The sequence below is a fragment of the Pelophylax lessonae genome (assembly GCF_965119305.1).
Source record: "Pelophylax lessonae genome assembly, chromosome: 10".
NCBI classification, from domain to species: Eukaryota; Metazoa; Chordata; class Amphibia; order Anura; family Ranidae; genus Pelophylax; species Pelophylax lessonae.
Window position 1 is genome coordinate 61,672,926 of NC_138777.1, and position 26,437 is coordinate 61,699,362.

General features: G+C 43.4%; 1 protein-coding gene across 1 annotated transcript in view; it reads right to left on the reverse strand.

Moving 5' to 3' along the window:
• The window catches only part of METTL15 (methyltransferase 15, mitochondrial 12S rRNA N4-cytidine), a 411,527-nt gene that overhangs the window by 105,040 nt on the left and 280,050 nt on the right, over positions 1-26,437 (reverse strand). The window contains exon 4 of the mRNA XM_082270210.1: positions 1,168-1,359. Coding sequence (XP_082126336.1) covers positions 1,168-1,359 — 192 coding nt within the window. The remainder of the gene's footprint in view (positions 1-1,167; positions 1,360-26,437) is intronic.

A 26,437-nucleotide genomic window follows, 5' to 3' on the forward strand; every position in this document is an offset into this window, starting at 1 on the left:
AAGCAAACCTACTAATGTCCCGTAGTCATGGGGTTTTAACCCGGTGACTCAGGCTGCCCAATTAAAAACTTAAAGAGACCCTATTACCAGATCATTTTAAAAAAGATCTTTCCGTAAAAGGATATGCATGTACAATTAACACATTACAGGATTTGCATGACATCGAAAAGCTGGAATGTGATGTCAGCAGCCCCAGCAAATTTAGAGCTGTCACTCAAATGACACTCTAGAGTATTCCCTTCCCCTTCCCCCACCAGCAGCAATATAAAATGTTATGTAGGGAGGTGAAGGGGGGCTGCTGACATTGGCCAGCACAGATAGTAATCGGACATTCTTAGTAGAGGAAAGGGCTATGATATGAAAGGAGGGAGGAGACTGTGCTAGGGAACTGACTAGTCAAATTTTTTAGCAAGTTCAAAAGCACATTACAAAAAAAAAATTTTTGCAAAGGAAAAACACTTCAAGCAAACTTGTAGAATATTTGATTCTGCTATACTTTTACCTGCAATTTGTCAACTTTTATAACCCACCTAGTATTTTTAGGACCACTTTTGCAAATAGTTTTTACCTGTAATATATTCGGTATATTAGGTGGTTCTTTTATTGCATGTACCTTTTTTTCCACAATTTTATGCGGACCAAGCTCTCCAATCAAAGTGGCAGTAGCAGGGGTTGGGCAAACTTTAAGGCCACATTTACATTTATGCATGTGCTAATGCTGCATTTTCATGCATTGAAGTGTACCCCTAAATGGAATGGTAAAACTGTTCATTTTCTTTTTCTTTTGATGCTCCTTAGGGAGAATTTATTTACCTTACTGTCAGAAGACACAACAGAAAATGAGATTAAATCTCTACAATGTGAGGGAAAACCCATTTTTAGAAAATTCTGACTATAGTGGTGTCCTCACTTGAAGATTTCCTCTCTAATCCTGTTTTGTTGACAGACTTAAAATTGCGGATGCATACATTCTGTCCTGGTGACTACAAAACAGAGTTTAGGCCCCTAATGGGGACTCAGACAGCAATAAAAACATAGCATAGGGTTCATTCTTTCCCCACCCTATAGAAAAACTGAAAAATAGGTATACTTACATTCCCAAAATAAGCTTTTTTTTTTTTTTTTTTACTGCAAATTCTTAGCTTCCATGCTGATACTTTTATTTACCTGTCACTGTCCATTCTCATATCTAAGGGACCATCTTTACTGAGAGAAAATCCTCGTTCCGCTGTGTCAAACTGCATAGAGGAGCATCCAGCATCAATAAGAACTCCATCTAACGTCCCAGGTTGGACTCCCTCAGAAATGAGTAGGTTTTCACATTCACTAAATCTTCCTAAAAGGGGTTTTATTTCATACCTAGGTATAGATTAATAAAAAAATATCAAGTAAACACATAGAATAAGTACAAAAAATATAACTGAGGGTTGAACTTAAAACTGTATTAAGAATCTTCAAGGTCTTAAAAGAGAGGTGACGGAAGTTGCCATTGCTAAACACTCTTTTTGATAATGCTAGTTGCTTGGCTGCAAAGCTAAAGGATTAGTGCTTTCTGAGCCGCTTACCGGAAACAGGTAAAGAAGTTAAGAATTCTGGCACTCATTTACAGTATTCTAAAAAGACACAACCAGTCATATAGCATTTTTTTTAAAATGAGACTAGCAATAGTATCCCGTCTGTCTCTCATGACAGAGTCATCATAATGCTTTAGAACAAGTGTTGACACTAAAAATGTGACTATTGAATTATTTTTTAGTAACTAGCAAGTTTATTCTTAATCTCAATGGTATAGAAGGTATAACTCAGGGTGGAAGGCACTGGGCTCCAGGCATTAGTACAGCACAAAAATATTGCACGACACAAAGCAACAAGGTTAAGCAAGTCCATTGTCATATTATAACAAAATTAACTTTTAAATGATAATACATTTTAGCATATATACATTTTATGCATCCAGTTTTCTGTTCTCTGTAGCTCTTCATAAGCAGAATTTAAAAAACCCAACCCTTCCCTATCTGAAGAAGTAAGCCAGCCATACATGGATCAAAATTCATCCACTTCACCAAGGACCAGATTAATTTCGATCCATCTATGGGCAGGCTGGCTGTACACAAGTCAATATATCAATCGACTTGTGCTCAACCAGCCTATAGGGTTTTTTCCCCAAGTGATCAGTGCTGCCGGCAACACTGATCACTGTATTATGATGGCAGGGAGAGCTCCGCGCCGTCAGAATACAATACCACGGCGGGAAGGATTCCCCTATCCACTTGACTGTGTGGATAGGGAAATAGTTTTTTGTTTTATTTGTTTAACCTGCTGATTGAACAAAAAAAAAAAGAATCATGTATGACCAGCCTTAAACACCAAATTTAACCAACTAAACAGGGCATTAGGTCCTCCTGTCCAACATTACATAACCTAATCCATGCCCCCACCCCCCCCCCCCCAAACCTAACACTAAATCTATCTCCTAAAGTAAGGCTTTAACACCTACCCTTGCCATTCACAATCTGTAGATAAATGTATATGCTTTAATTTACAATGCACAGGTGGTCAGAGCTCCTCTCTCACTATCAAGCAGGCACCAATTAGTGTGGTTTCTGATCAAGTGATCACAAAAACAGCCAATCATGGAGATCACATGAAGTTTGTTTCCAAGCATAACTGCTGGCTCTAGCTCTCAAAGTGCCTTATAGAGAGAGGAACAGTGACAGCTGAAGCTAGAAGGTTTCAGATGTCACAATACAATACATTGTGTAAATGAAAGGTCTCCTGCAGACCAGTCAGTGAATCTGTGTGCCTGTACATCCCATAGCACTGTGGCAGTTCATTGAGAACTGCAAGCCGACAGCCGCAAATGATCTCTCTCTCTATAGACAGGAGGTTTTCCTGTCCATATCACCTCAACAAAAATGGAGGGAGGTGGTTGTCACCATGACAGCAAGACAAAGACTGTAATACATTTTTTTTGTTCAAAAATGTTTTAAACCTTCCTACTCTGTGACCTGTGCCATCACTGGAATCCCTGTCCTGTCCAGGAAGTGAGGGGAAATTTCCTTAATATGGACGGACAGCAATAAAAATCTGACATGCTTTGATCCTTCCCTCCTCTATACAAAACAAAATAAAATGGTTGGATTTAAATTACAAAATATTTGTATATGGTATCTTTTAAAATAGGTTACTTTTTACATTATATTAAAAACAATTGAGTACTTTAATACTTTTTATCTGCAGTAACATCAACATTTTCAGGACAAACTTTCAGGGTGCACCCTCTTCTTCAAGGTCCAAGTAGTACTCCTTGGGCCTTAAAGAGGGGGGTGTTTGTCCTGAATGGTTGGATGTTACTGCACACAAAAAAAACACATCACAGACAGTTTTCTCAATTGTTTTTGTTGAAAGTGCACTTACAAGTGATATTAGCAGTTCATTTCTAAAATGAAATATATGGAATTTATTTATATAATAACACACAGATTAACTATATAATATCTTACTGATTACTTTCACTGAATACAACATTCATTAGTACAACATTATATTTTACGAATGCATATTTGTGACCAAATGAATGTTAATCATTAAAAATATAACATGTAACAACATGTGTTTTACTGAATATTGATTTGTCCTGTATACAGTACTCACATTTTCTTTCTCAGCAAATCATTTTATATTCTTTTTATGAAAATCCAGTTAATATTTTCTGCCACTCAGTAATTAAAATAAATGGCATTATCATCAAAACATTTTTTTTTCTCCCCTGTGGATCAACTAGAATAAAATAAATAATACCTCTCAGATGTGATGAGGGCAGTCCTGAATTAACCAGTAAGCAAAATCTGCACATGCTTAGAGTATTGACCACCTCCCACCCGGCCATAGTAAATATACGGCCGGGCGGGAGTCTCGTCCTTCTGAATGGACGTTCCGGAACGTCCTTCAGAAGGAGAGAGATCGCGCCGCCGCGGGCACGCGCAGCGGCGTGATCTCGATGTGCCTGTGTCCCTCGGACACAGAGCAACATCATTTGGCAGGAGGGCCCTGTGATTGGCCCTCCTGATCACATGACGGCTGTGTCCAATCACAGCCGTCATGTAATGTAAATAGAGCCGTTGTAACAGCTTCGATCTCTTCTCCTCCTGACAGATCCTGTCAGTGAGGAGAAGAGGAAGCGATCGGTGCTGCAGCTGGGGGGATCAGTGAGTATTTCTGATTACTCACTGATCACAGGGAGGGTCTGTGCTGGTAATCAGAACATTGATTACCAGTGCAGCCCTGGGGGGGAGGGGTGCCACTAAGCCACCAGGGATGCCCACCCATGACCACCAGGGATGCCCACTATGGCCACCAGGGATGGCAAGCAGGGCCCAGAGAGCCTGCCAGTGCCCTCCCTATCAGTGTTGCCCACCAATGCCATCTATCAGTGCTGCCCACCAGTGCCGTTATTGCCATCTATCATTGCCGCCCACCAGTGCCCATTATTGCCCATCAGTGCCCATCAGTGCCCCCATCAGTGCCAATCAGTGCCACCCATCAGTGCCGATCAGTGCCGATCATTTCCGCCCAACAGTGCCACCTATCAGTGCCCATCAGTGTCGCTAATCAGTGCCCATCAGTGCTGCCTATCAGTGCCCATCAGCGCTGCCTATCAGTGCCCACCAATGCTGAATATCAGTGCTATCTATCAGTGCCACATATCAGTGCCCATCAGTGCTGAATATCAGTGCTACCTATCAGTGCCCATCAGTGCTGCATATCAGTGCCACCCCATCAGTGCCACCCCATCAGTGTCTCCTCATCAGTGCCTGTCAGTGCGGCATCATCAGTGCTCATCAGTGCAGGAAAAAACATATCTATTTACAAAATTTTATAACCTAAACAAAAAAACTTTTTTTTTTTCAAACTTTTCAGTCTTTTTTTATTTGTGCACCAAAAAAGAAAAAACCTGACGGTGATCAAATACCACCAAAAGAAAGCTCTATTTGTGGGAAAAAAATGACACAAATTTGGTTTAGGTACAGCGTTGCATGACCGCGCAATTGTCATTCAAATTGCAACGGCGCTAAAAGCTGAAAATTGGTCTGGGAAGGAAGGGGGTTTAAGTGCCCTGTATTGAGGTGGTTAATGAAGGAGGGTACTGTAGGTTTTTTCCCACCCTATCTATCACGCTCTTACCTCTTTCACTGCTGGATTGCCAAAATAGGACTGACTGGGAAGGAGAAAGGCAAAGTTTCCAATGAAAGACAAGCAGCACTAAATATACAGAACCTCTGCTGCTAGAAAATTTAAAAAAATATTATTTTAATCTCTAATTTCACCTTCAGCACTTATTCAATTGTAATGTCCTAAGCAATGGAAGGGCCAAGGGAGAACCATTGCTGGGCTGTTGGCCTTAAATTTAGCCCTGCATGAAGAATAAATATATAGTAATATTAAAGGCTAATTCCACATTTAAGACCATGTTACATGTTACCATGTTTAGGGTGTAATATGCAGCATGGGGAAAGGAGGATCAGCGTTGGCAGCAGCTAGCTCTGAGCTGCTTTACAGAGCTTTTTTTACAACATCTAGGCCTGGCTACAGGCAGCACTCACAGGCTGTGCCCAAACCACACGATTGCTGACTACATCAGGTCCAGGGCTTATACAGATAGTCTGGGAAGTGACTACTGGATGTCTCCGACAGTATGGGCTGGCTCACTTTCATTAAAATGAACCAGTCTTGGATTACCAATGGCTACAAACCCTTACTGCCGATGATACAGATTAAACTTTTATTCCGCCCCACCTCTTCTGGCCTATTTCAATGATCTGGCACTGTAAAGGCACCACACAATGTTTCAGTAGATGAAACTCAGCTGCCAAATTTTTAGTGTTTGCTTCTAGCTAAACCCTAGCTACCAAGTTTCTTGCAACTCAATGTTTTCAGCCTATTGTAGCGCTCAAGCATGGTAAAACTGTCATAACTGCTTTGTATCTCCCCCTTAACTTGTAGCCTAACTAAGCTGCCTACATACTGCCCAACCATTGAGCCCAACCATTGAAGAATTTTTGCAGCTACGGTCTCTTAAATAATGCACTTTAAAGCTGAATTTCAAGAATTCAGCCATCTTGCAAAATGTGCTGGCATACTACAGGTTAAGTCCAACAAAGTACATGCCACCTCCAGGAATTATCTCTTTTGTTTGCATCTGACAGTTTTTTTGAGCTCTGGAAGGATAGTTTTTACAACACCCTGGGCTTGGAGAGGAGAGACACTGCCTTCTTACGCATAGCAGCTCTGCCCGTTCGTCCTCTCTGCTGCCCATTCATTGAAGCCTTTGTACTTTGTATTTTGTGAATTAATACAAAGGGTTCTGTGATTGGGCAGAAAAGGGTGGACACAAAAGCTGCATACAACTCTGCAGCTAAAAGTGCAGAGACCAGAAGGTCCCGTGTTGGAGCTCCAGAAGAATAGAAATAGCTATCCTCCCGGAGCTCTATAAAACTTTCAAATGTAAGATAAGACATGCACCTCATTGGACATAACTCATAGTATGCCTGCACATTTTGCTACTAAAACGGACCACACTAGACATGACAGTACAGAGTTGTCAGTTTTCTGGCTGTGGTGGGATTAGATGGGATCCTCCAATGATTAGACTTTTGCTGACACACACCCCCAATTCCTTCACAGCCACTCACTGGGAAGTTTAATGTGCTTCTGCTTCTCCTTACCTAGAGTGCCAATTTACTAAATATGCTCAGATGCAGTCCACTTTAGTTCCATTTCCCACAACTTCCAGGTTTCCTGGAGCAGCCCATGGAAGATAAGTTCCTTAACTTGTCTCTTAACTCTTTGCCACAGTGCTGCTGGTTGGCAGGTGGTGCTGTTCTGCGGACCAGAGCGTGGAATCAGAGGCTGACAGGGCATGCATGTGTGAGGAGCGCGTGTGTAACTGAAAGCAGACAGTGAGTGAGAATGTGCGAGTAACCCCTCCCCAGAAGAACGGTGGCGAGCAGTGCGAGAACCTCCCCCAGAAGAAAGAGCGGGTAGCGTGCGGGCGGCGAGCGGTGCGGCAACCCCCCCCCCCTGCAAGAGTGGGTGGCGAGCAGTGCGAGTAACCCCCCCAGACAGAGAGAGAGCAGGGGAGCGGAGGAGACGGACAATACCAGCACTGGCTAGAAGAGGAGCTGAGGGGAGGCTGATCAGGAAGTGACAGAGGAGGGAGGCGGAAGCAGAGAAGAAGACTGACTGTCTGAGGTAGGAGGGAGGAATCACTGTCAGGAACTGCAAGAGTCGGGCTTAAAGGGACACACACTTGGTAAGTAAGACTGGTGACTGAGATTGAAGACTGAATGAGGGTGTAGAGTAGTGCCTGAGTATCTGTGAGTACCTGAGTATCTGTAAGTACCTGAGTGTTTTTGAGTACCTATTAGTACCCGAGTGTCTGTGAGTACCTGAGTGTCTGTGAGTACCTGTGAGTACCTGAGTGTCTGTGAGTACCAGTGAGAACCTGAGTGTCTGTGAGTACCAGTGAGAACCTGAGTGTGAGTACCTGTGAGTACCTGAGTGTCTGTGAGTACCTGAGTGTCTGTGAGTACCTGTGAGTACCTGAGTGTCTGTGAGTACCTGTGAGCACCTGAGTGTCTGTGAGTACCTGAGTGTCTGTGAGTACCTGAGTGTCTGTGAGTACCTGAGTGTCTGTGAGTGTCTGGGAGTACCTAAGTGTCTGGGAGTACCTGTGAGTACCTGAATGTCTGTGAGTGTCTGTGAGTACCTGAGTGTCTGTGAGTGCCACGGAGTACCAGAGGGTAAGAAAGTAGAATTAGGAAGCTAGAAAACAGCTACACAGGACAGACTTAAATTACTGAATCCCCATCAGATTAGATTAGTGGGTACGGTGCCTGGCGGGTGTGGAGATGTGATTCATTGTATACCTTGTGGCATGTATACGTTCCTCGATCATGCAATCGAGGGCGAATACAGCTGCATAAAATGTAAGCACGTTGCTTCCCTGGAAGTTCAGGTCCTGAATCTAGGGAAGCAACTGGCAACACTGAGAAGAATCTCCATACTGAAGGAGAGCTGGGAGCATACCCAACAGGTGCAGGCAGGGGCCTACACAGAGCAGGGTGGAAATACACGGGTGCAGGCATCAGAGCAGAGTAGATGGGTGACAGTTAGGAGGGGTAGAAAGGAACAAGGCAAGGGGGCCAATCCTGGGCTGGAGCACCCCAATAAATATGCCTGTTGCGTGGTGTTGGGGAAACCAGTCAGGGACCAGCATTGCTGGAGCAGAGCGATGCCCCTAGCTGCCAGGGGAAGAACTCCTCCAGTGAGAGCAGGAGAAAGGGAAAGGAAAGACTCTGGTGGTAGGGGACTCAAGTATTAGAAGGACAGACAGGGCAATCTGTCACAAAGACCGTAAGTGCTGAACTGTCTGTTGTTTACCGGGCGATCGGATTCGGCACATCACGGATCGGATGGACAGATTACTGGGTGGGGCTGGGGAAGACCCAGCTGTCATGGTACACGTGGGTACCAATAACATAGGCAGAGGGAGATGGAGAGTCCCAAACGATTTCAGGGACTTAGGAGCTAAGTTGAGGAGTAGGACCTCCAAGGTAGCATTTTTAGAAATACTACCTGTACCTCGAGCCACACCAGAGAGGCAGCGGGAGAGTAGGGAAGTTAACAAGTGGCTGAGGAGCTGGTGTAGTAAGGAGGGTTTTGGGTTCCTGGAGAACTGGGCCGACTTCTCAGTCGGCTACCTGCTCTTTAGTAGGGACGTATTGCACCTAAATGGGGAGGGTGCAACCGTACTTGGTGAGAGGATGGCCAACAAGTTAGAGGGGCTTTTAAACTAGGTGATGGGGGGGAGGGTACAGACGTAGAATTAGCCAGTGGGGAGCAAGGTTCACTGGGCACAAATGGGGACATTAGCGGTATGGTGTTCAGAGTTCCTAAATCCAAGGGGGGTATGGGGAAAAATCACAAGAGCAGCCTAAAAACAACATCAAACGAGGATATGGTATACATCCGGTCAAAATTACAAGGTTTGTATACCAATGCTAGAAGCCTAGCCAACAAGATGGGAGAGCTGGAGCTGCTGATGTATGAAGAGGACTTAGATTTTGTGGGGATTACAGAGACTTGGTTTGACAGCTCTCATGATTGGATGGCGACCAATCCGGGGTCTGGATTGGCAGCAAGGATGGGAAATGTCATTATAATGGGGGACTTTAATTATCCAGATATAGACTGGGCAGAAGGAACTGCGCATTCATCCAAGGCTCGGCAGTTCCTAAATGTTTTGCAGGACAATTTTATGGGTCAGATGGGGAACGCACCGATAAGGAACAATGCGGTACTTGACCTACTGATTACCAACAATACAGACCTGCTCACGGATATAGAAATACAGGGCAACTTAAGAAACAGTGACCATAGGTCATTTCGTTTCAGTATTAATCAAAGTAATAGGAAACACAAGGGTAATATAAGGACACTGAATTTCAAAAGAGCCAATTTGCCAAGACTGCGCTCTTTGCTAGAAAATATCAAATGGGATAGAACCCTAGGAACAAAAAACACGGAGGAAAAATGGAAGTGCTTCAAGAGCAAACTAAACAAAGGGATTGGCCAGTGCATTCCAAAGGGGAAAAAATTGAAAAGAGCAAAACTAAACCCTGGGTGGCTAAACTCCAACATAAAAATGCATATTAATACTAAAGAAAAGGCCTTCAATAAATACAAGGCTGAGGGGTCATTGGCAGCATTCAAGCATTACAAAGAGTGTAATAGGAAATGTAAAGGCAAAATCAAGGTGGCTAAAATAGAACACGAGATACATATAGCAGAAGAGAGTAAAAAAAAACCCAAGAAATTATTTAAGTATATAAATAGTAAGAAAGGGAGGCCAGAACACATTGGCCCCATAAAAGACAACAAAGGAAATCTGGCCACAGAGGACAGAGAGAAGGCGAAAGTGTTAAATAATTTCTTCTCTTCAGTCTTCACAAAAGAATTGGGGGGCTACACTAACCCAGCTTGTAATGCTAAACTAAATAATACACCTCAGGAAATACCCCCATGGCTAACAGAGGATAGACTTAGAACTAAACTAGAGAAACTTAACATAAATAAATCACCAGTACCGGATGGCTTGCACCCGAGGGTTCTTAAAGAGCTCAGCCAGATGATAGCTAGACCATTATTCTTTATCTTTAAGGATAGTGTACAGATGGGTATGGTGCCAGCTGATTGGAAAAAAGCCAATATTTAACCACTTAAGCCGCGGAAGATTTTACCCCCTTCCTGACCAGGAGGTTTTTTGCGATTTTTTACTGCGTGACTTTAACGGACAATTGCGCGGTCGTGCGACGCTGTACCTAAACGAATTTGATGTCCTTTTTTTCCCACAAACAGAGCTTTCTTTTGGTGGTATTTGATCACCTGTGCGATTTTTTGATCATGCGCTATAAACAAAAAAAGAGCGTAAATTTTGCAAAAATAATATTTTTCACATTTTTTATATGAAATTCCCCAAAAAAAAAGTAAAAATCAAAATTTTTTAACATTTTCGGCCAATTTGTTTTATGCTACATATGTTTGGTAAAAAAAATCGCAAAAAGCGTATTTTGATTGGTTTGTGCAAAAGTTAGCGCGTTTACTAACAAAGGGAAAGATTTTTGTCATTTTTGGTGTTTTTTTTTTTTAACGAGTAATGGCGGCGATTTTTTTGCGGTACTGCGACATTGCGGCGGACAGAAGATCGGACCCTTGACTGACATTTTTGACACTTTTGGGGTTACCAGTGACATTACTGAAGTAATCAGTGCTATACATATGCACTGTTACTGTAAAAATGACACTGGCAGGGAAGGGGTTAACTGTATTGGAGAGGGAGGGGTTAAGTGTGTCCTAGGGGCGTGTTTCTAACTGTAGTGGGACAGGTCTACTATTGTAAAAACAGAGATCAACGGTTCTTCATAGTAGAACCATCTGATCTCCATTTTTACACAGGGGAGAATGACAGGCGGCTTGTTTACATAAGCCGCCCGCCTTTCTCCCGCTCTACCGGCGATCGTAGTGTGACCGGCGGACATCGGGTCCGCCGGTCACACGCGCGGACTCTTCAGTGAACGAGCCAGGGCGGGCCATCTAGATAAAGAAAGTAGTGGATGAGGTGTATGTGGACTTTGCAAAAGCATTTGACATACAGTAGTTCCCCACGAACGCTTACTGTACAAACTAAGGTACGTAGGCATGGGCCATAGGGTGAGTACCTGGATAGAGAACTGGCTCCAGGGGAGAGTCCAGAGGGTGGTGATAAATGGGGAGTACTTGGATTGGGCGGGTGTGGAAATTGGGGTCCCCCAAGGTTCTGTCCTGGGACCAATCCTGTTTAATTTCTTCATAAACGACCTAGAGGAGGGGATATCTAGCACAATCTTGGTATTTGCGGATGATACCAAACTAAGCATGCCAATATCTTCTGTTCAGGATGTGGAAACCTTACAAGCAGACCTGAACAAAATAATGGGGTGGGCAACTACATGGCAGATGAGGTTTAATGTTGAAAAATGTAAGGTAATGCACTTGGGCATCAGAATCACGAAAGCAAGCTACTCACTAGGGGGGGAGGGACCTCTGGGTGAATCTAAGACTGAAAAGGACCTGGGGGTACTAGTGGACAACAGGCTTGACAGTGGCATGCAATGCCAAGCCGCTGCAAGGAAAGCCAACAAAATACTGGCATGTACAAAAAAGGGGATTCACTCCAGAAATAAAGAAATTATTCTCCCACTCTACAAGACTCTGGTCCGGCCACATCTGGAGTATGCCATCCAGTTCTGGGCACCGGTCCTCAGAAAGGATGTGCTGGAACTGGAGAGAGTCCAGAGAAGGGCAACAAAAATAATTAGGGGAATGGAGGACATCAGCTATGAGGAAAGACTACAAGCATTGAACTTATTCTCTCTAGAGAAGAGATGCTTGAGGGGGGATATGATATCAATGAACAAATACTGTACAGGTGATGACCCTAGCATATGGAACAAACATTTCAGGGAAAGGAAATGCAATAAGACACTTGGCCACTCACTAAAACTAGAGGAAAAACGGTTTAACCTTAAAATACGTAAGGGGTTCTTTACTGTCAGAGCAGTAAGGATGTGGAATTCTGTTCCACAAGCAGTCGTATCAGCAGGGAGCATCGATAGTTTCAAAAAACTATTAGATGAGCACCTTGAAGACCACAACATACAGGGGTATACAATGTACGGTTAACAGCAAACACACACACACATCTCAGGTTGAACTGGATGGACTGATGTCTTTTTTCAACCTCACAAACTATGTAACTATGTAATTTCCCTCCCTCAGAAGCCCAGAGAAGCCACATCTGATGAAGCAGCAGTAGCTGGGCAAGTGATCTGCATGCAGGTTAATGTCTCTCCACTGTCAGAACCAGCATGCAGGCAGCTAGGCCAGGGTCTAATAACACGCAATGTCTCCAAAATACCCAAATAATATTAAAGTCAGCGCTACACCTAAAAAGACACTAACCATACATGAAAAGCAACTTGCAATAAAAAGGAAATACACTATATTGTCAAAAGTATTGGGACGCCTGCCTTTACTAGCACATGAACTTTAATGGCATCCCAGTCTTAGTCTGTAGGGTACAATATAGAGTTGGCCCACCGTTCGCTGCTATAACAGCTTCAACTCTTCTAGGAAGGCTGTCCACAAGACTTAGGAGTGTGTCTATGTAAATGTTTGACCATTCTTCCAGAAGCACATTTGTGAAGTCATGCACTGATGTTGGGATTGAAGGCCTGGCTTGCAGTCTCTGCTCAAATTCATCACTAAGGTGTTCTATCAGGCTGAGGTGAGGACTCTCTGCAGGCCAGTCAAGTTCCTCCACCCCAAACTCACTCATCCATGTCTTTATGGATCTTGCTTTGTGCACTGGTGCGCAGTCATGTTGGAACAGGAAGGGGCCATCCCAAACAGTTCCAACAAAGCTGGAAGCATAAAAATGTCCAAAATGTCTTGGTATGCAGACGCCTTAAGAGTTCCCTTCACTGGAACTAAGGGGCCAGGCCAAACCCCTGAAAAACTGCCCCACACCATAACCCCCCCTCCACCAAATGATTTGGACCAGTGTAATTCCTTTATAGTAAAGACTACTCGGTCCAATAATCAGCTGTTTTCATTCAATTATATAGAATTGCTACACTATAATCCATCATCCATATTGTTTTCGGTGGTGTTGCTTGACCGGATGAGCACACAAGTGTCCTCTAAAGAATTGGGAAGGAGAGGATCCCATTGGAGGAGTTTGTTTTTTGGCTTACAGCCATCCATCCATCTTGAAAAGTGTGCACTCTTATGGCAGCACACTAATTTTGTGACATCATGGTGCCCTGAGGAGGAGTGAAAACAGCTGATTATTGGACAGGTTTATCTATACCATATAGAGATTACACAAAGCTTATTTACTGTTCTCTTAATTGAGACAGCATCTATTTATGGTGAGTTTCCCATTCTAGTAGTTACACAGGAGGAATTTTCATCAGACAACATACAAGAAACACTTATGAACTGTTTAGTATCATTTTGTACTTTCTCCAAAGCACCCAGTACTGTGGAAAGCGCCCCCCCCCACAAGTTGCTACCAGAATACTTCAGTTCCAGTGGGGTGACACTTCCTGCTTGGATCTCTCTTGCTGTTGGCCTGTGTTACCAGATTTACTCCAGACTTTAGTGCGGCTGATGATGTCTCTGAAAAAAAGCCCATGTAGCTGTTTTGTGTTCGAAATAATCTTTACTGAAGTACTGATTTTCAGCTAGAATTTTTGTTGTTATAGAGTCTCAAAGAGACTATGCTATTCGGCCACCTTCTAACTGAGCCACAGAGACAATAATGTAAAGCACATGTGTCAAACATAAGGCCTGTGGGCCGAATCTGGCCCTCCAGGCCATTTCATGTGGTCCTTACACCCAGGGCTTTTTTTTTCCAGCTGGAATGTGGTTGAAACTCTCACAGATATCTGCCTGCCCTGCACTCATGGTGGGGACAAGGAAGATTCTGATGGCAGGTGCAGTGTGGGATGGGGAATCACGTGGTAAGCTGCTCTGTGATCCCCATCTGTGCCTGGTTGCACAGATTCCAACTAATGATCCTCCTGCAAGTGAGAGAGAGGGGGTGGAGCCGCCTATACTGCCAGGAGGTACTAAAGGCCAGGTAGGTGAGATGCGAGGAAACTTTTTGAGATGTGTGCATAGGTAGGGGATGGGGGGTGCAAGTTAGATGTGGACAGCCAAGAGAGCAGAAACCTGCACATTATGCATAGCACACCCCTAAACCCTGCACTCTGTATGTAGCACACGCCTCCACCCTTCACTCTGTAAAAAGCGCACACCTGAACTCTGCGCATAGGGCACCCCAAAACTGCACTCTGTACTTAGCATACCCTTGAACCCTGCACTTGGTACATAGTGCACCCCTGCACTCTGCACATAATGCACTCCTGGAATTTTTGCCCCTTTTGGATCCTCCCAGTGTTAATGCAACTTGGCCACACCCACTGCTTATCAGGGGAGGGTGTGGTTGAGTTCCTGCTCCTATTCTCTCAAACAAAAAGCCCTGGGTACATTTATAAAGTCTTACAGATACAACTGGCCCTTTGGGGGAAACCATAATGGTGATGCGGCCCTCGATTAAATTAAGTTTGATGCCCGTGATGTAAAGAGTTCATGTGTGTGTATGTCAGGGAATCCCTGTGAGACGTCTGGGGCGTGGCCGTGCACAGGCTATTCCCAGAAGAATGACTAATGGGCGTGGCGCCAGATGGGCTATTTAAAGGAAGTTCAATCCTGTTTCCTGTGCTGACTGATCTTCAGCTGTTTCCTGTGACCTGATGATACCTGTATGCTTCCCTGTTGCTGACCTGGCTTGTTCTGAACTTGGACTTGGATTCTGCTTCTGCTTCTCTGCTAAACCTGACCCGGCTCCGTCCCTGACTTTGGCTCTGCTTACGATTTGGTACCCTGCTGCACCGCCTGTTGATGACCCTGGCTTTCCTACTACTCTGACTCTGTCTCAAACCTTGTCTCTCAGAGCTACCCGAGTGCTTGCCTGGCTATCTGCTGCACCTGTTCCATACATCATTGCATGTTCCAGTTTCCGGGATCCAGACAAGCAGCCTATCCTGATCCATCAACAACCACAGGCACTCGTGTCCCTCCTGGCCTTTGACACCCTCTGTCTCACCTTCAGTGGGGTCTGGGCCGGAGATATAAGAAAGGCCGACCTCGTCAACTCAGACTCCTCCCAGGTACGTGATAGTGTAGTTCACATAATATTTGTATTATTCAGCAGTGTATAGATTCCTTTTGCCATCTTTAAATCTTGAGTGCCTATGCAGGATCCAGTACTCAAAGCAACAATACAGACTGCCCCACAGCATGGTATTACTGAGGTCACACCAGTTGGGATGCACTGCTTGTAGTGCTATATTCTATTCTATTGTTATAGAAGGCAGCTGAATAAAGAATCTGAAATAAGGAAAAAAAATATTTCAGAATAGAAAACATCTCTATAGGGGAGAAGAGGTCCATGAACCTAAGGACACAAGCAAAAACTGAGGAGTCACAGAGTGTGGTGGGATTATAGGAGTACACATAGTAGGGCGTGTCCAATAAAGCCTTTGCCAGTATCCAATCAATCACCTGAAGGTAACAGCTATAACCCAGGGTCTATGAATATCTAGCCTGTTCTGTACTGTATGATTAAGATAAAAGGTTTTGGCTTGACAAGAATCTGTCAGAGATCACAGTACGTAAAGAAATAGCCAGTGCACACAAGCTGATGCTGATGACATTTATCAGGCTTGTGGATCTTCCTTAACCTCTAGAGGGAGTAAGTTTGCCTAACCCTGGGATGATGCATAGAACAGACATGTGAATTAATGTAGTTTGCATTCTTCATTTGAAGCATATACCCTCTGTGGTGTGATGAGATTACAATTAAATCTCTGTTGGCAAAAGTAGTGACAAATCACCCTTTGTAACTGTTCATCTTCACTTAAGGGGCTATAGGACCATTAGAACACAAATATCATTCATAAGGGGAAAATGTATATTTCATGCTTCAAAGTCCTGTGGATACAATAAGTTCATTGCTCTATTGTCTAATGTCAGAAAAACAGCCTTATAGTTTCCAAAACACTTCCTTTCTGCTGTATGGACTCATGATGATCTCATCTAATTAATGGTCTAGTAAACTGCTTTATAGTCAGTGGAAAAAATGGGGTAAAAATTTAAAAAATATGCTAAATATATAATTTGTAGGATATATTTTATTCATAAAGTTTACATTCAAAAATGTATAAAGGGAAGACATGCATATTTATTTTTTATGTTTTCTTTATCTTAATACTATTATTATTTTTTTAAATCAGCAATAAATTTTATTGAGCAGAACACAAAACAAATTCAGAGTATCCGTGTCACAAAAAAAGAGGCAATCTACATCCAAGTATATGTCCCTTAAGTGTACAAACGTACAAAACAGACAACAGTGTTACAGTGCATAGTATAAGTAAAACCTTGGTCCATTTATCATAAATCAATGTGGGAATTAAGTAATAATAACGTCCATACAATTAAACAAAGAACCCAGGGGAAAATGCATACTAGGGATACCATAATGACCAGGGGATAGGCATGAAGAAGAAGAAGGAAGCTTCAACCTAGCATCCGGTGTAAAACCATGTACATCCATCCCATATTCTACAAAATGTGGTAGAGCAACCCCTATGTTGGTATATGATATTAGCAAAGAGTGGCGTTTATATTAGTGAGTCAGTCCTGCGGGGACAGGAGTAGAGAACTTTTCCAGCACATCAAAAGCACCTTACGTACCTGAAAGAGGGCCTAACAAGGGCGTCTGGAACCACGGGATCAAATATACCAAGTTTACAACACAAAGTGTCTAAAGATAAATTTAATTGATAAGCGTGCTTGATTGTACAAAGGTTGGATGGTGTCCCAGTATCTATGTAGCTTGGGACAACACCATAGTATATGAATCAGGTCCCTATGGTCCCTTCGACACCTAGGAGGGTCCACCAATAAGCCCATTTTATGAAATTTGAAAGGAGTATAATGTACTTTAAGTAACATATACAACTGCTTTGTGACACGATCAAGGAGCGTAAAAAATTTTGAAAACCATTTATCATTTGCCTTTTAAGGGGTATTACCACAGGAGAAATATGTAGAAAATATAGTAATTGAGGCATAAGTATCATTTTAACTAAACTGTCCCACCCGAACAAGGAGAGCCAGAATTCCTGCCATAACTTTATTTTATCTCAGAAACGGTTAAGTAAAAGGTTAACATTCAACCTCAAAAACTCTGCAACCTTCTGTGTAATCACTATACCAAGGTACTTAAAATTGGAAACAACAGGCACAGGACAAGTTGGGGGCAGGATAGGATCTGCAGGGCCATCTAAAGCGAACAGGTCCAACTTAGACCTATTAATGGTATAAAATTGAAAAGCAGCGCTATATAAAAAGTCCAGGTATAGGTAGGGTCCAGCTGATTGGTCTCCTTGAAGTGCCACCACCACCAGAGAGAGAGAGCAACCCCAATCCCACTGCCGCTTACTGTCCAACTAATAAAAGAAGGCCTTCTCTCTCTGGTGGTGGTGGCACTTCAAGGAGACCAATCAGCTGGACCCTACCTATACCTGGACTTTTTATATAGCGCTGCTTTTCAATTTTATACTGTTTTTATGTTTTATCCAGAATATGTGCAGCAGCTGTTTTTTATTTAATAGACCCAAGCGCAGTTTTTTGTTTCATTTTTTTAGACCTTTTAATGGTCAGGCTCGAGTACGAGCCTAACTCTCCCATAACATCCATCACAGTCTGCAGTGAAGAAGCAGTGTCCCCCAACAAGAGCAACATATCGTCTGCATATAGCAGAAGCTTTTCACACACCTCACCATACTAAAAACCTACAGTTAGTAGACCAGTAATGGTGTTTCTACGAACCGTCCAGGACGGCCAATGCATGAGAGATGATAGGCTCCTCCCTACCGGAAACACAATCCAGATACAATTTGTTAAAAGGCCCCACCCTTCCCCTGGTCCCTCAGTTGGAAAAAAGTATCTTCCACAACCAATTCTCAAGGGAAGTGTTCTTACAATTCTATAGGTACTTACCACCTATGTTATACATTTCTTACCACACCCTTTTAACAGGGCGGGAAGTAGGCTGGCCGTCCTGGAGGGTTCGTAGAAACACCATTACCGGTCTACTAACGGTAGGTTTTTTCACCTCACCTCCCAGGACGGGCAACGCATGAGAAGATAATAGATTACCCATAGGCCTACCTTAGGATGGGACCACTGCCTGTAAGACCTTTCAGCCAAACGCTAGGTCTTTTTGAGACAAAACTTCTACACGGTAATGTTTCAGGAATGTGTCATGACTGGACCAGGTGGCTGCATTGCGGATCTGTTCCCAGGATGCTCCAGCCTTCTCGGTCCAGGATGTTGCCAGGGCTCTTTTTGAGTGTGCTTTCAGTTTTGCTGGTGCAGGAACACCTGAGACCTCATAAGACATGGTAATTGCTTGTCTAATTCACCTAGAGACTGAAGGTTTTGAGGCCTGCAGTCCCTTTCTGGGCCCAGAATAGAGGACCAGAAGATGATTTGACCTTCTAAAATCTTTGGTCCTCTCTAAATAGGTGGGAAGACATCTTCTCACATCAAGACCTTTCCTTTCCTTTTTATTTTTGGGGTTATCACAAAAGGATGGTAAAATTATTTCCTGTGCTCTGTGAAATGAAGATGCTACCTTAGGCAGATACAAGGGATCTGGTCTAAGCACAATCCTGTCTGGAAAAATGAACATAAAAGGTTATTTTATAGATAGACCCTGTAGATCTCCTACCCTTCTGGCTGTCGTGATGGCTAGCAAGAAGGCTAATTTAACTGACAAAAACTTAAGGGGAACCTCCTTTATAGGTTTGAACGGGTTACTAGATAACGCCTCTAGAACCCTTGTCAGGGCCCAAGGAGGGAACTTGTTTCTAACAACAGGGGTAGCCCTTTGTCTACCCAACAAAAATCTTTTGACCAACGGCTCTTTTGCTAGACTTGTATGCAAAAATACTGAAAGAGCCGCTATTTGTACCCTAAGGGTGTTCGTTGCCACACCCTTATCTATTCCATCTTGTAAAAATTTCAAACCCATAGGAATAGAGGTGGAGGCGAAGTTCCTTTGCCTATGCCAGGTACCAAAAAACTTTCCAAATTTTAAGGTATATTCAGTGCCTTGCGAAAGTATTCGGCCCCCTTGAACTTTTTGACCTTTTGTCACATTTCAGGCTTTAAACATAAGGATATAAAACTGTAATTTTTTGTGAAGAATCAACAACAAGTGGGACACAATCATGAAGTGGAACGAAATTTATTGGATATTTCAAAATTTTTTAACAAATAAAAAACGGAAAAATTGGGCGTGCAAAATTATTCAGCCCCCTTAAGTTAATACTTTGTAGCGCCACCTTTTGCTGCGATTACAGCTGTAAGTCGCTTGGGGTATGTCTCTATCAGTTTTGCACATCGAGAGACTGAAATTTTTGCCCATTCCTCCTTGCAAAACAGCTTGAGCTCAGTGAGGTTGGATGGAGAGCATTTGTGAACAGCAGTTTTCAGTTCTTTCCACAGATTATCGATTGGATTCAGGTCTGGACTTTGATTTGGCCATTCTAACACCTGGATATGTTTATTTGTGAACCATTCCATTGTAGATTTTGCTTTATGTTTTGCATCATTGTCTTGTTGGAAGACAAAACTCCGTCCCAGTCTCAGGTCTTTTGCAGACTCCATCAGGTTTTCTTCCAGAATGGTCCTGTATTTGGCTCCATCCATCTTCCCATCAATTTTAACCATCTTCCCTGTCCCTGCTGAAGAAAAGCAGGCCCAAACCATGATGCTGCCACCACCATGTTTGACAGTGGGGATGGTGTATTCAGGGTGATGAGCTGTGTTGCTTTTACGCCAAACATAACGTTTTGCATTGTACCAAAAAGTTCGGTTTTGGTTTCATCTGACCAGAGCACCTTCTTCCACATGTTTGGTGTGTCTCCCAGGTGGCTTGTGGCAAACTTTAAACAACACTTTTTATGGATATCTTTAAGAAATGGCTTTCTTCTTGCCATTCTTCCATAAAGGCCAGATTTGTGCAGTATACGACTGATTGTTGTCCTATGGACAGAGTCTCCCACCTCAGCTGTAGATCTCTGGAGTTCATCCAGAGTGATCATGGGCCTCTTGGCTGCATCTCTGATCAGTCTTCTCCTTGTATGAGCTGAAAGTTTAGAGGGACGGCCAGGTCTTCGTAGATTTGCGGTGGTCTGATACTCCTTCCATTTCAATATTATAGCTTGCACAGTGCTCCTTGGGATGTTTAAAGCTTGGGAAATCTTTTTGTATCCAAATCCAGCTTTAAATTTCTCCACAACAGTATCTTGGACCTGCCTGGTGTGTTCCTTGTTCTTCATGATGCTCTGATGCATTTATACGGAGACTTGATTACACACAGGTGGATTCTATTTATCATCATTAGTCATTTAGGTCAACATTGGATCATTCAGAGATCCTTACTGAACTTCTGGAGAGAGTTTGCTGCACGGAAAGTAAAGGGGCTAAATAATTTTGCACGCCCAATTTTTCCGTTTTTTATTTGTTAACAAAGTTTGAAATATCCAATAAATTTCGTTCCACTTCATGATTGTGTCCCACTTGTTGTTGATTCTTCACAAAAAATTACAGTTTTATATCTTTATGTTTGAAGCCTGAAATGTGGCAAAAGGTTGAAAAGTTCAAGGGGGCCGAATACTTTCGCAAGGCTCTGTATTTCTAGTGACTGGTTTTCTGCTCAGTAAGAATGTATCTACCACTCTATCTGAGCAACCCTTCATTTTTAAGATCTGGCGCTCACTAACCAAGCTGTCAAATGGAAGAATTCCGGTTTTGGACACACAACCGACCCCTGAGACAGCAGTTCTGGGAGATTTGGGAGTTCCCACATGGGAGCTACTGACATGGCTTTTAGAGTTGCAAACCATGCTCTCTTTGGCCACCAAGGGGCAATTAGGATAAGTCGCAGGCCTGGAGACCGACTTCGTTTCTGTAAAATTCTGGGAATCAGAGCCAGAGGATGGAAGGCATAAGCCAGCTTTAACTGCCATGCTTGAGCTAGGGCGTCCAAGCCCAGCATCCCTTTCTCCTGTGTAAGGGAAAATAATCCTTTTACCTTCCTGTTTTGCAGGGTGGCAAATAAATCTATCTCCAGGTACCCGAACCTCTGGACCAACAATTGGAAGATTTTGGGATTTAGCAACCACTCTCCTTCTCTTATGGGGTGACGACTGAGGAAGTCTGCTTGCCAGTTGTTCTTACCCCTTATATGAATGGCCATCAGGGAGATTACCTTCCCTTCGGCCCACCCTAGAATTTCCTTGGTCATTGCTAAGAGGGAATTCGACCTGGTACCCCCTTGACGATTTATATTGACCACAGTTGTGGTGTTGTCGGACAGGATCTGAACTTCCCTGCCTAAGATGGAGCTCTCGAATGCTTTCAGAGCTTCTCCCACTGCTTTCAGCTCCCTGAAGTTGGATGAGGCCTGGGCTATTTGTTTGCTCACGTCTGTGGTGATTTTTACAGGGTTCCACTGACCCCATGGTCTGCCCTTCCCCAAATTGCTTGGGTCCAACCACCACTCTAGTGATGCCTGGACTTGAGGTGTGAGGTTGACATTCTCGTCTAGTGACTCCATCTTCCTGTCCCAGGAGGACAGGTGGAAGAACTGAAGGTCTTTTGAGTGCAGCTGAGCCCAAACAACTGCTGGGATGCTGGCTGACATGAGTCTCAGGACTCTTAGGATTTCTCTCCTGGAACAAGAGGATGCGCTCTTGAGAGCTCCTACTGAAGAGACTATTTTCTCCACTATTTCCACCGGAAGAAAGAGCTTTTGTACACTTGAGTCTATACGAAACCCCAGATAGGTTTGCACCTGGGTTGGCTCCAGGGAAGATTTTTCTAGGCTGATTAACCAGCCTAGTTTTTGTAGGATTCTAATCACCTGCCAGGTGTCTGAGTTCACCTGATCTGCTGACATGCCAAAAATCAGCAGGTCGTCCAGATAGGGGATTAAGGCTATACCTTGGAGATGGAGATGGGCCACTGCATCTGCTAGAGTTTTTGTAAAGGTTCTCGGGCTGGTTGCTAGCTCAAAGGGAAGTGCCCTAAACTGCCAGTGTTTTGTTCCCCGTTTGGTAACTACCGCAAATCTCAGAAAGGGCTGATGTTCCTGATGAATAGGAACATGCAGGTATGCATCTCTGAGATCCAGGGTAGTCATGAAAACCTCTTTCAGTAGGTTTTTTCGTACTGAATATATGATTTCCATTGAAAACTTTTTGTACAGTAAGAACTTGTTCAAGTTCTTTAAGTTTTTTATGAGGCAATGTTTCCGGAGGGTTTGGAGACCACAAACACATGGGAGTACAAACCTTGGAAGAGCTGATCTTCAGGTACAGGGACTATCACTAACTGCTCTGCCAGTTTTTGAATTCCTTGTAACAGGGCTTCCCTAGTTTTTCCATTCTAGAATTTCCATAGGAGGATGGGTAAGGTTTATCGTTAAGGGGGGTATTGATGTAAATTGCAGATGATAACCTTTTATGAAAGTGAATATAAGGGGTCAGTGCAATTTCTTCCCATTGGGACAGAAATTTGCTTAGTCTGCCCCCCACTTTGATTCTGGCGTCACTTATATCTCTTGCGCCAGATGAGGGAAAAAGCAAACTATTTCTTTGCCTCCCTTTTCCAAAGACCCATCTTTTAGCAGGTTCTTTCCTGTTTTTTTTGCTGCCATTGTCCTGCGGGGGCCTCGAAAACATTTTTTGCCTCTATCCCTCCTGGGCATTGGCAGGAAACGTTTTCCCCTTTTCTGAGGATCTGGTCAGAACTTTGTCTAGGCCTGACTCGAAGAGTAACGACCCCTCAAAAGGCAAACCACAGAGCTTGGTTTTTGAAGTGAAGTCACCTTCCCATTCCTTAAGCCAGATGGCCCTTCTGGCTGAATTTAGAAGAGCCCCCGCTTTAGCTGAGGCTATAACTGATTCCACTGCAGCGTCAGCCAGATAGGCAACCATTTTACCTATAACTGACAGGGAGTCCTGTAGGTCCTGGGTCTTAACCTGAGACAGGTGTTTAGTCAGCCTTCCACCCAACAGTTAGTGTTTCTTGCTACACAAGAAGCAGCTAGGGCTGGGGCCATTGCTGATGCATTGGCATCCCAAGCCTTTTTTAGTAAGGACTCTGCCTTTCCGGCTCATGGCATCTTTAATATTGCCTGTATCCACAAAGGAGAGGTCAGACCTTTTTGTGACTTGTGACAGTGGGGCATCCTCCTTAAAGGGAAATCTTCTTTTCCATGACTTTGGTTTGACTAGCTTTCTTTCTGGAAACTGCCGCTCTTGAAGGATTAATCCTTTCAAGGACTGATGCACAGGTACAACCTTTGAAGGCTTCTTACCTAGACCCTTATACATTCTGTCCTCTGCTGAAGTTTCCTACGGGGGTTCAGGTATCTCTTCTGAGGCATAAATGGCCTGAAGGAGTCCCTGCATATTTTCCAACCCGAATAAATTCCTGCTTACTCCTCAGTCCTCGGCTTCACTTTCCAAATCCCTCTCTTCCTCACCTTCTGAACTGGTTTGGGAGTCTGAGCGGTTTGTCTCAATTGTCAACCTTTCTTCCTCCCTGGGCTGTGCTGGGGGGGAGGTTCTGGGAAAATGATAACAACCCTGAAGGACCTGCCCTGGAAGCTGAGCTTTCCTGGGAAGAAACCCCCTCCTTAAGGGTAGGCTCACTGGATTCTATGACTTGGGGGGAACCATCGAGGAACGAAATGACTGAATTGTAGCCAGTATTTCTTCCTGGACAGATTTTAAAAAATCTTTCATCAATCCAGAAGCATCTTTTCCAATTAATTAATTGATGCATTTATAGCAGAAAGGCTTAGTGAGGGCACTAGATAGTCTGTCCCCGCAATTACCACACTTTTTTGAGGTACCAGCACCTGTAGATAAGGGGGGTACAGTACTAGAGGTTTCTTGAGAACCGCTCTGGGACTCTGGAAGAGAAGATACAGACAAAAAGACAAAAAATTTATCACTCTTCCACAAGAATAAAACCTTAGAAAGGACAAAATATGGGTCCGACTATGGACAGGGGAAATGATTTTCCAGAGTTCTTGTTAACACCAGCAATTAACATTTGCAATCAGACAGTCAGCACTTTCCCGGTTCCGACCTGGGTTTGGCTGCAGTCACCTGGACCGGCCTTCCCTCCTCCTTCTCCGTGAGGTGGGTAGTAGTAGGCTAGTGGGTAGTAGCTGGTGAGTGATGAATAAAAGGACAAAGACAAAGCTGGAAAGGAGTGATATGGTAAATCCACAGGAGCCCTCATTGACATCTAGCCACTGTGCTGCTTCACCCGCTGTCTCAAAGAAGTATGCTCGACCCCACGTCGTGACCCTCAAGCAAGCAGGGTATAGCATAGCATATTGAAGGCATTGAAGCCATTTCCTAATGCCAGAAAATTTGGCCCGCCGGCATTGCACTTCCGCAGAGAAGTCCAGGTAAAAGGACACTCTGGCTCCATTATACTCTAGGTGGGACTTTACCCTCGCTATTAAGAGAATAATCTCCCAATCTCGGTAATGTAACATGTGTGCCAGGATGGGTCTAGGCACATCTCCCAGTATAGCTCTGGTAGGTGTGTCTCAAACAAACACAATCTGTGATGCATACAATTTAAAGCTTAAATGTACAAGGGACAATACTTGCATTGAATGAGAAGAAACCCTTGTGCTGTTGGCTACTCTGTTTGGCAAAATATTAATTCTACTGCCCCCCAGTACCCCAGAAGCTATGATCTTCCAGTGCTGTGGAGGTTACGACAAGTCGTTGGACCTGTCACAAACAAGCATCAAAAATGCCAACTATGCCAGCCCTTTCTGCCCCTCCTCCAATCATAAAAGCTATACTATAGCATCCCACAATGAAAAGCACTCTATGAATGGAGGACTGGCAGATAAATGTAAGGTCTGGCCCCTACATTCATAGAGTACTTTGCATTACGGGACGTGATAGCACAGCTTATTTGAATAGAGCAGGGGACGAAAATGGTGGGCATAGCCGGCACATTTGAAAAGTGCCTGTTTGAAAGGTCCAGGAGCGGAGGAGTATTGTGGGGCAGAGGAATGGAGATGTCACCAAACACAGCAGCCAACAGCACAAGATACACTTTTCATTCAATATAAGTACCATCACTTGTACTGATTTAAAAACAAAAAACCTAAACATAAGCTGTAATCATTGTAACTACCAAAAGACTTGAAGTTCTGTTCCAACAGTCACTCATTAAGGAATAAAATGGCTTAAATAAGTTGGGGACATCACTTCCCTCCTCTTCAGCACTTCAGGTAAGCAAAACCGCTTGCTTGCAGACAACCTTTGCTGAATGATGAAGCAGGAACTACCTCTGCTCTCTCCTCCTTTCATCAAGCTTCCACTGTTTGACTGACACCACTCTTATATGCAGTAAACCTTGATTGACTTACAGTGCTACCCCTCCTACTGGCTATCTCCAGTGATGAAATGCAGGGTATTAGAAGAAGCCTATATAATGGCAGACTTGGGTACTTATTCTTATTCCAGCAGTAATAATTTATCCATTTAAACATGTTTGAATAATTACTTAACCAGATTTCATAGAGATTTTAAAATATGTGACTGGAATTCAGCTTTAAAAGCAACATATACTATATATATATATATATATATATATATATATATACGAAAAATATATATAAATATCCATACACAAACTACTTCTTCTTCAAGTGCTAAAAATAAATAATAATTGGCAAAAACCATTCATAAAATTTTAACTAAGCTTCTGAAAACAAAAGTGCCAAAGGGTAATGCATTGCTAATGGTCTCCAGTGAAATAAATAACTTGTCTGACGTCAGAGGTTTCTTACACTCCAATAACTGGCTCACTTGGGGTTTCAGGTACAGCAAGTTATATTTCAGTTTTAAATAAAGTTACAAAAATAGAATGTACAGCGAGCTAAATTGTCGCTATGCAACCTCACATTATATGATTTATGCCCAGCAAAACGTTAACCAAGGTGATAGATGATACTAAAATAGGAGCTTCTGTCACTGGCTGCCCTAATAGCTCGGTACTAGGGAGAGAGACAGAGAGTGTGTATATGTGTGTGTGAGAGACGAGGAAAGAAGAAGAGAGAGGGAAAGGGTAAAAAAAAATTCAA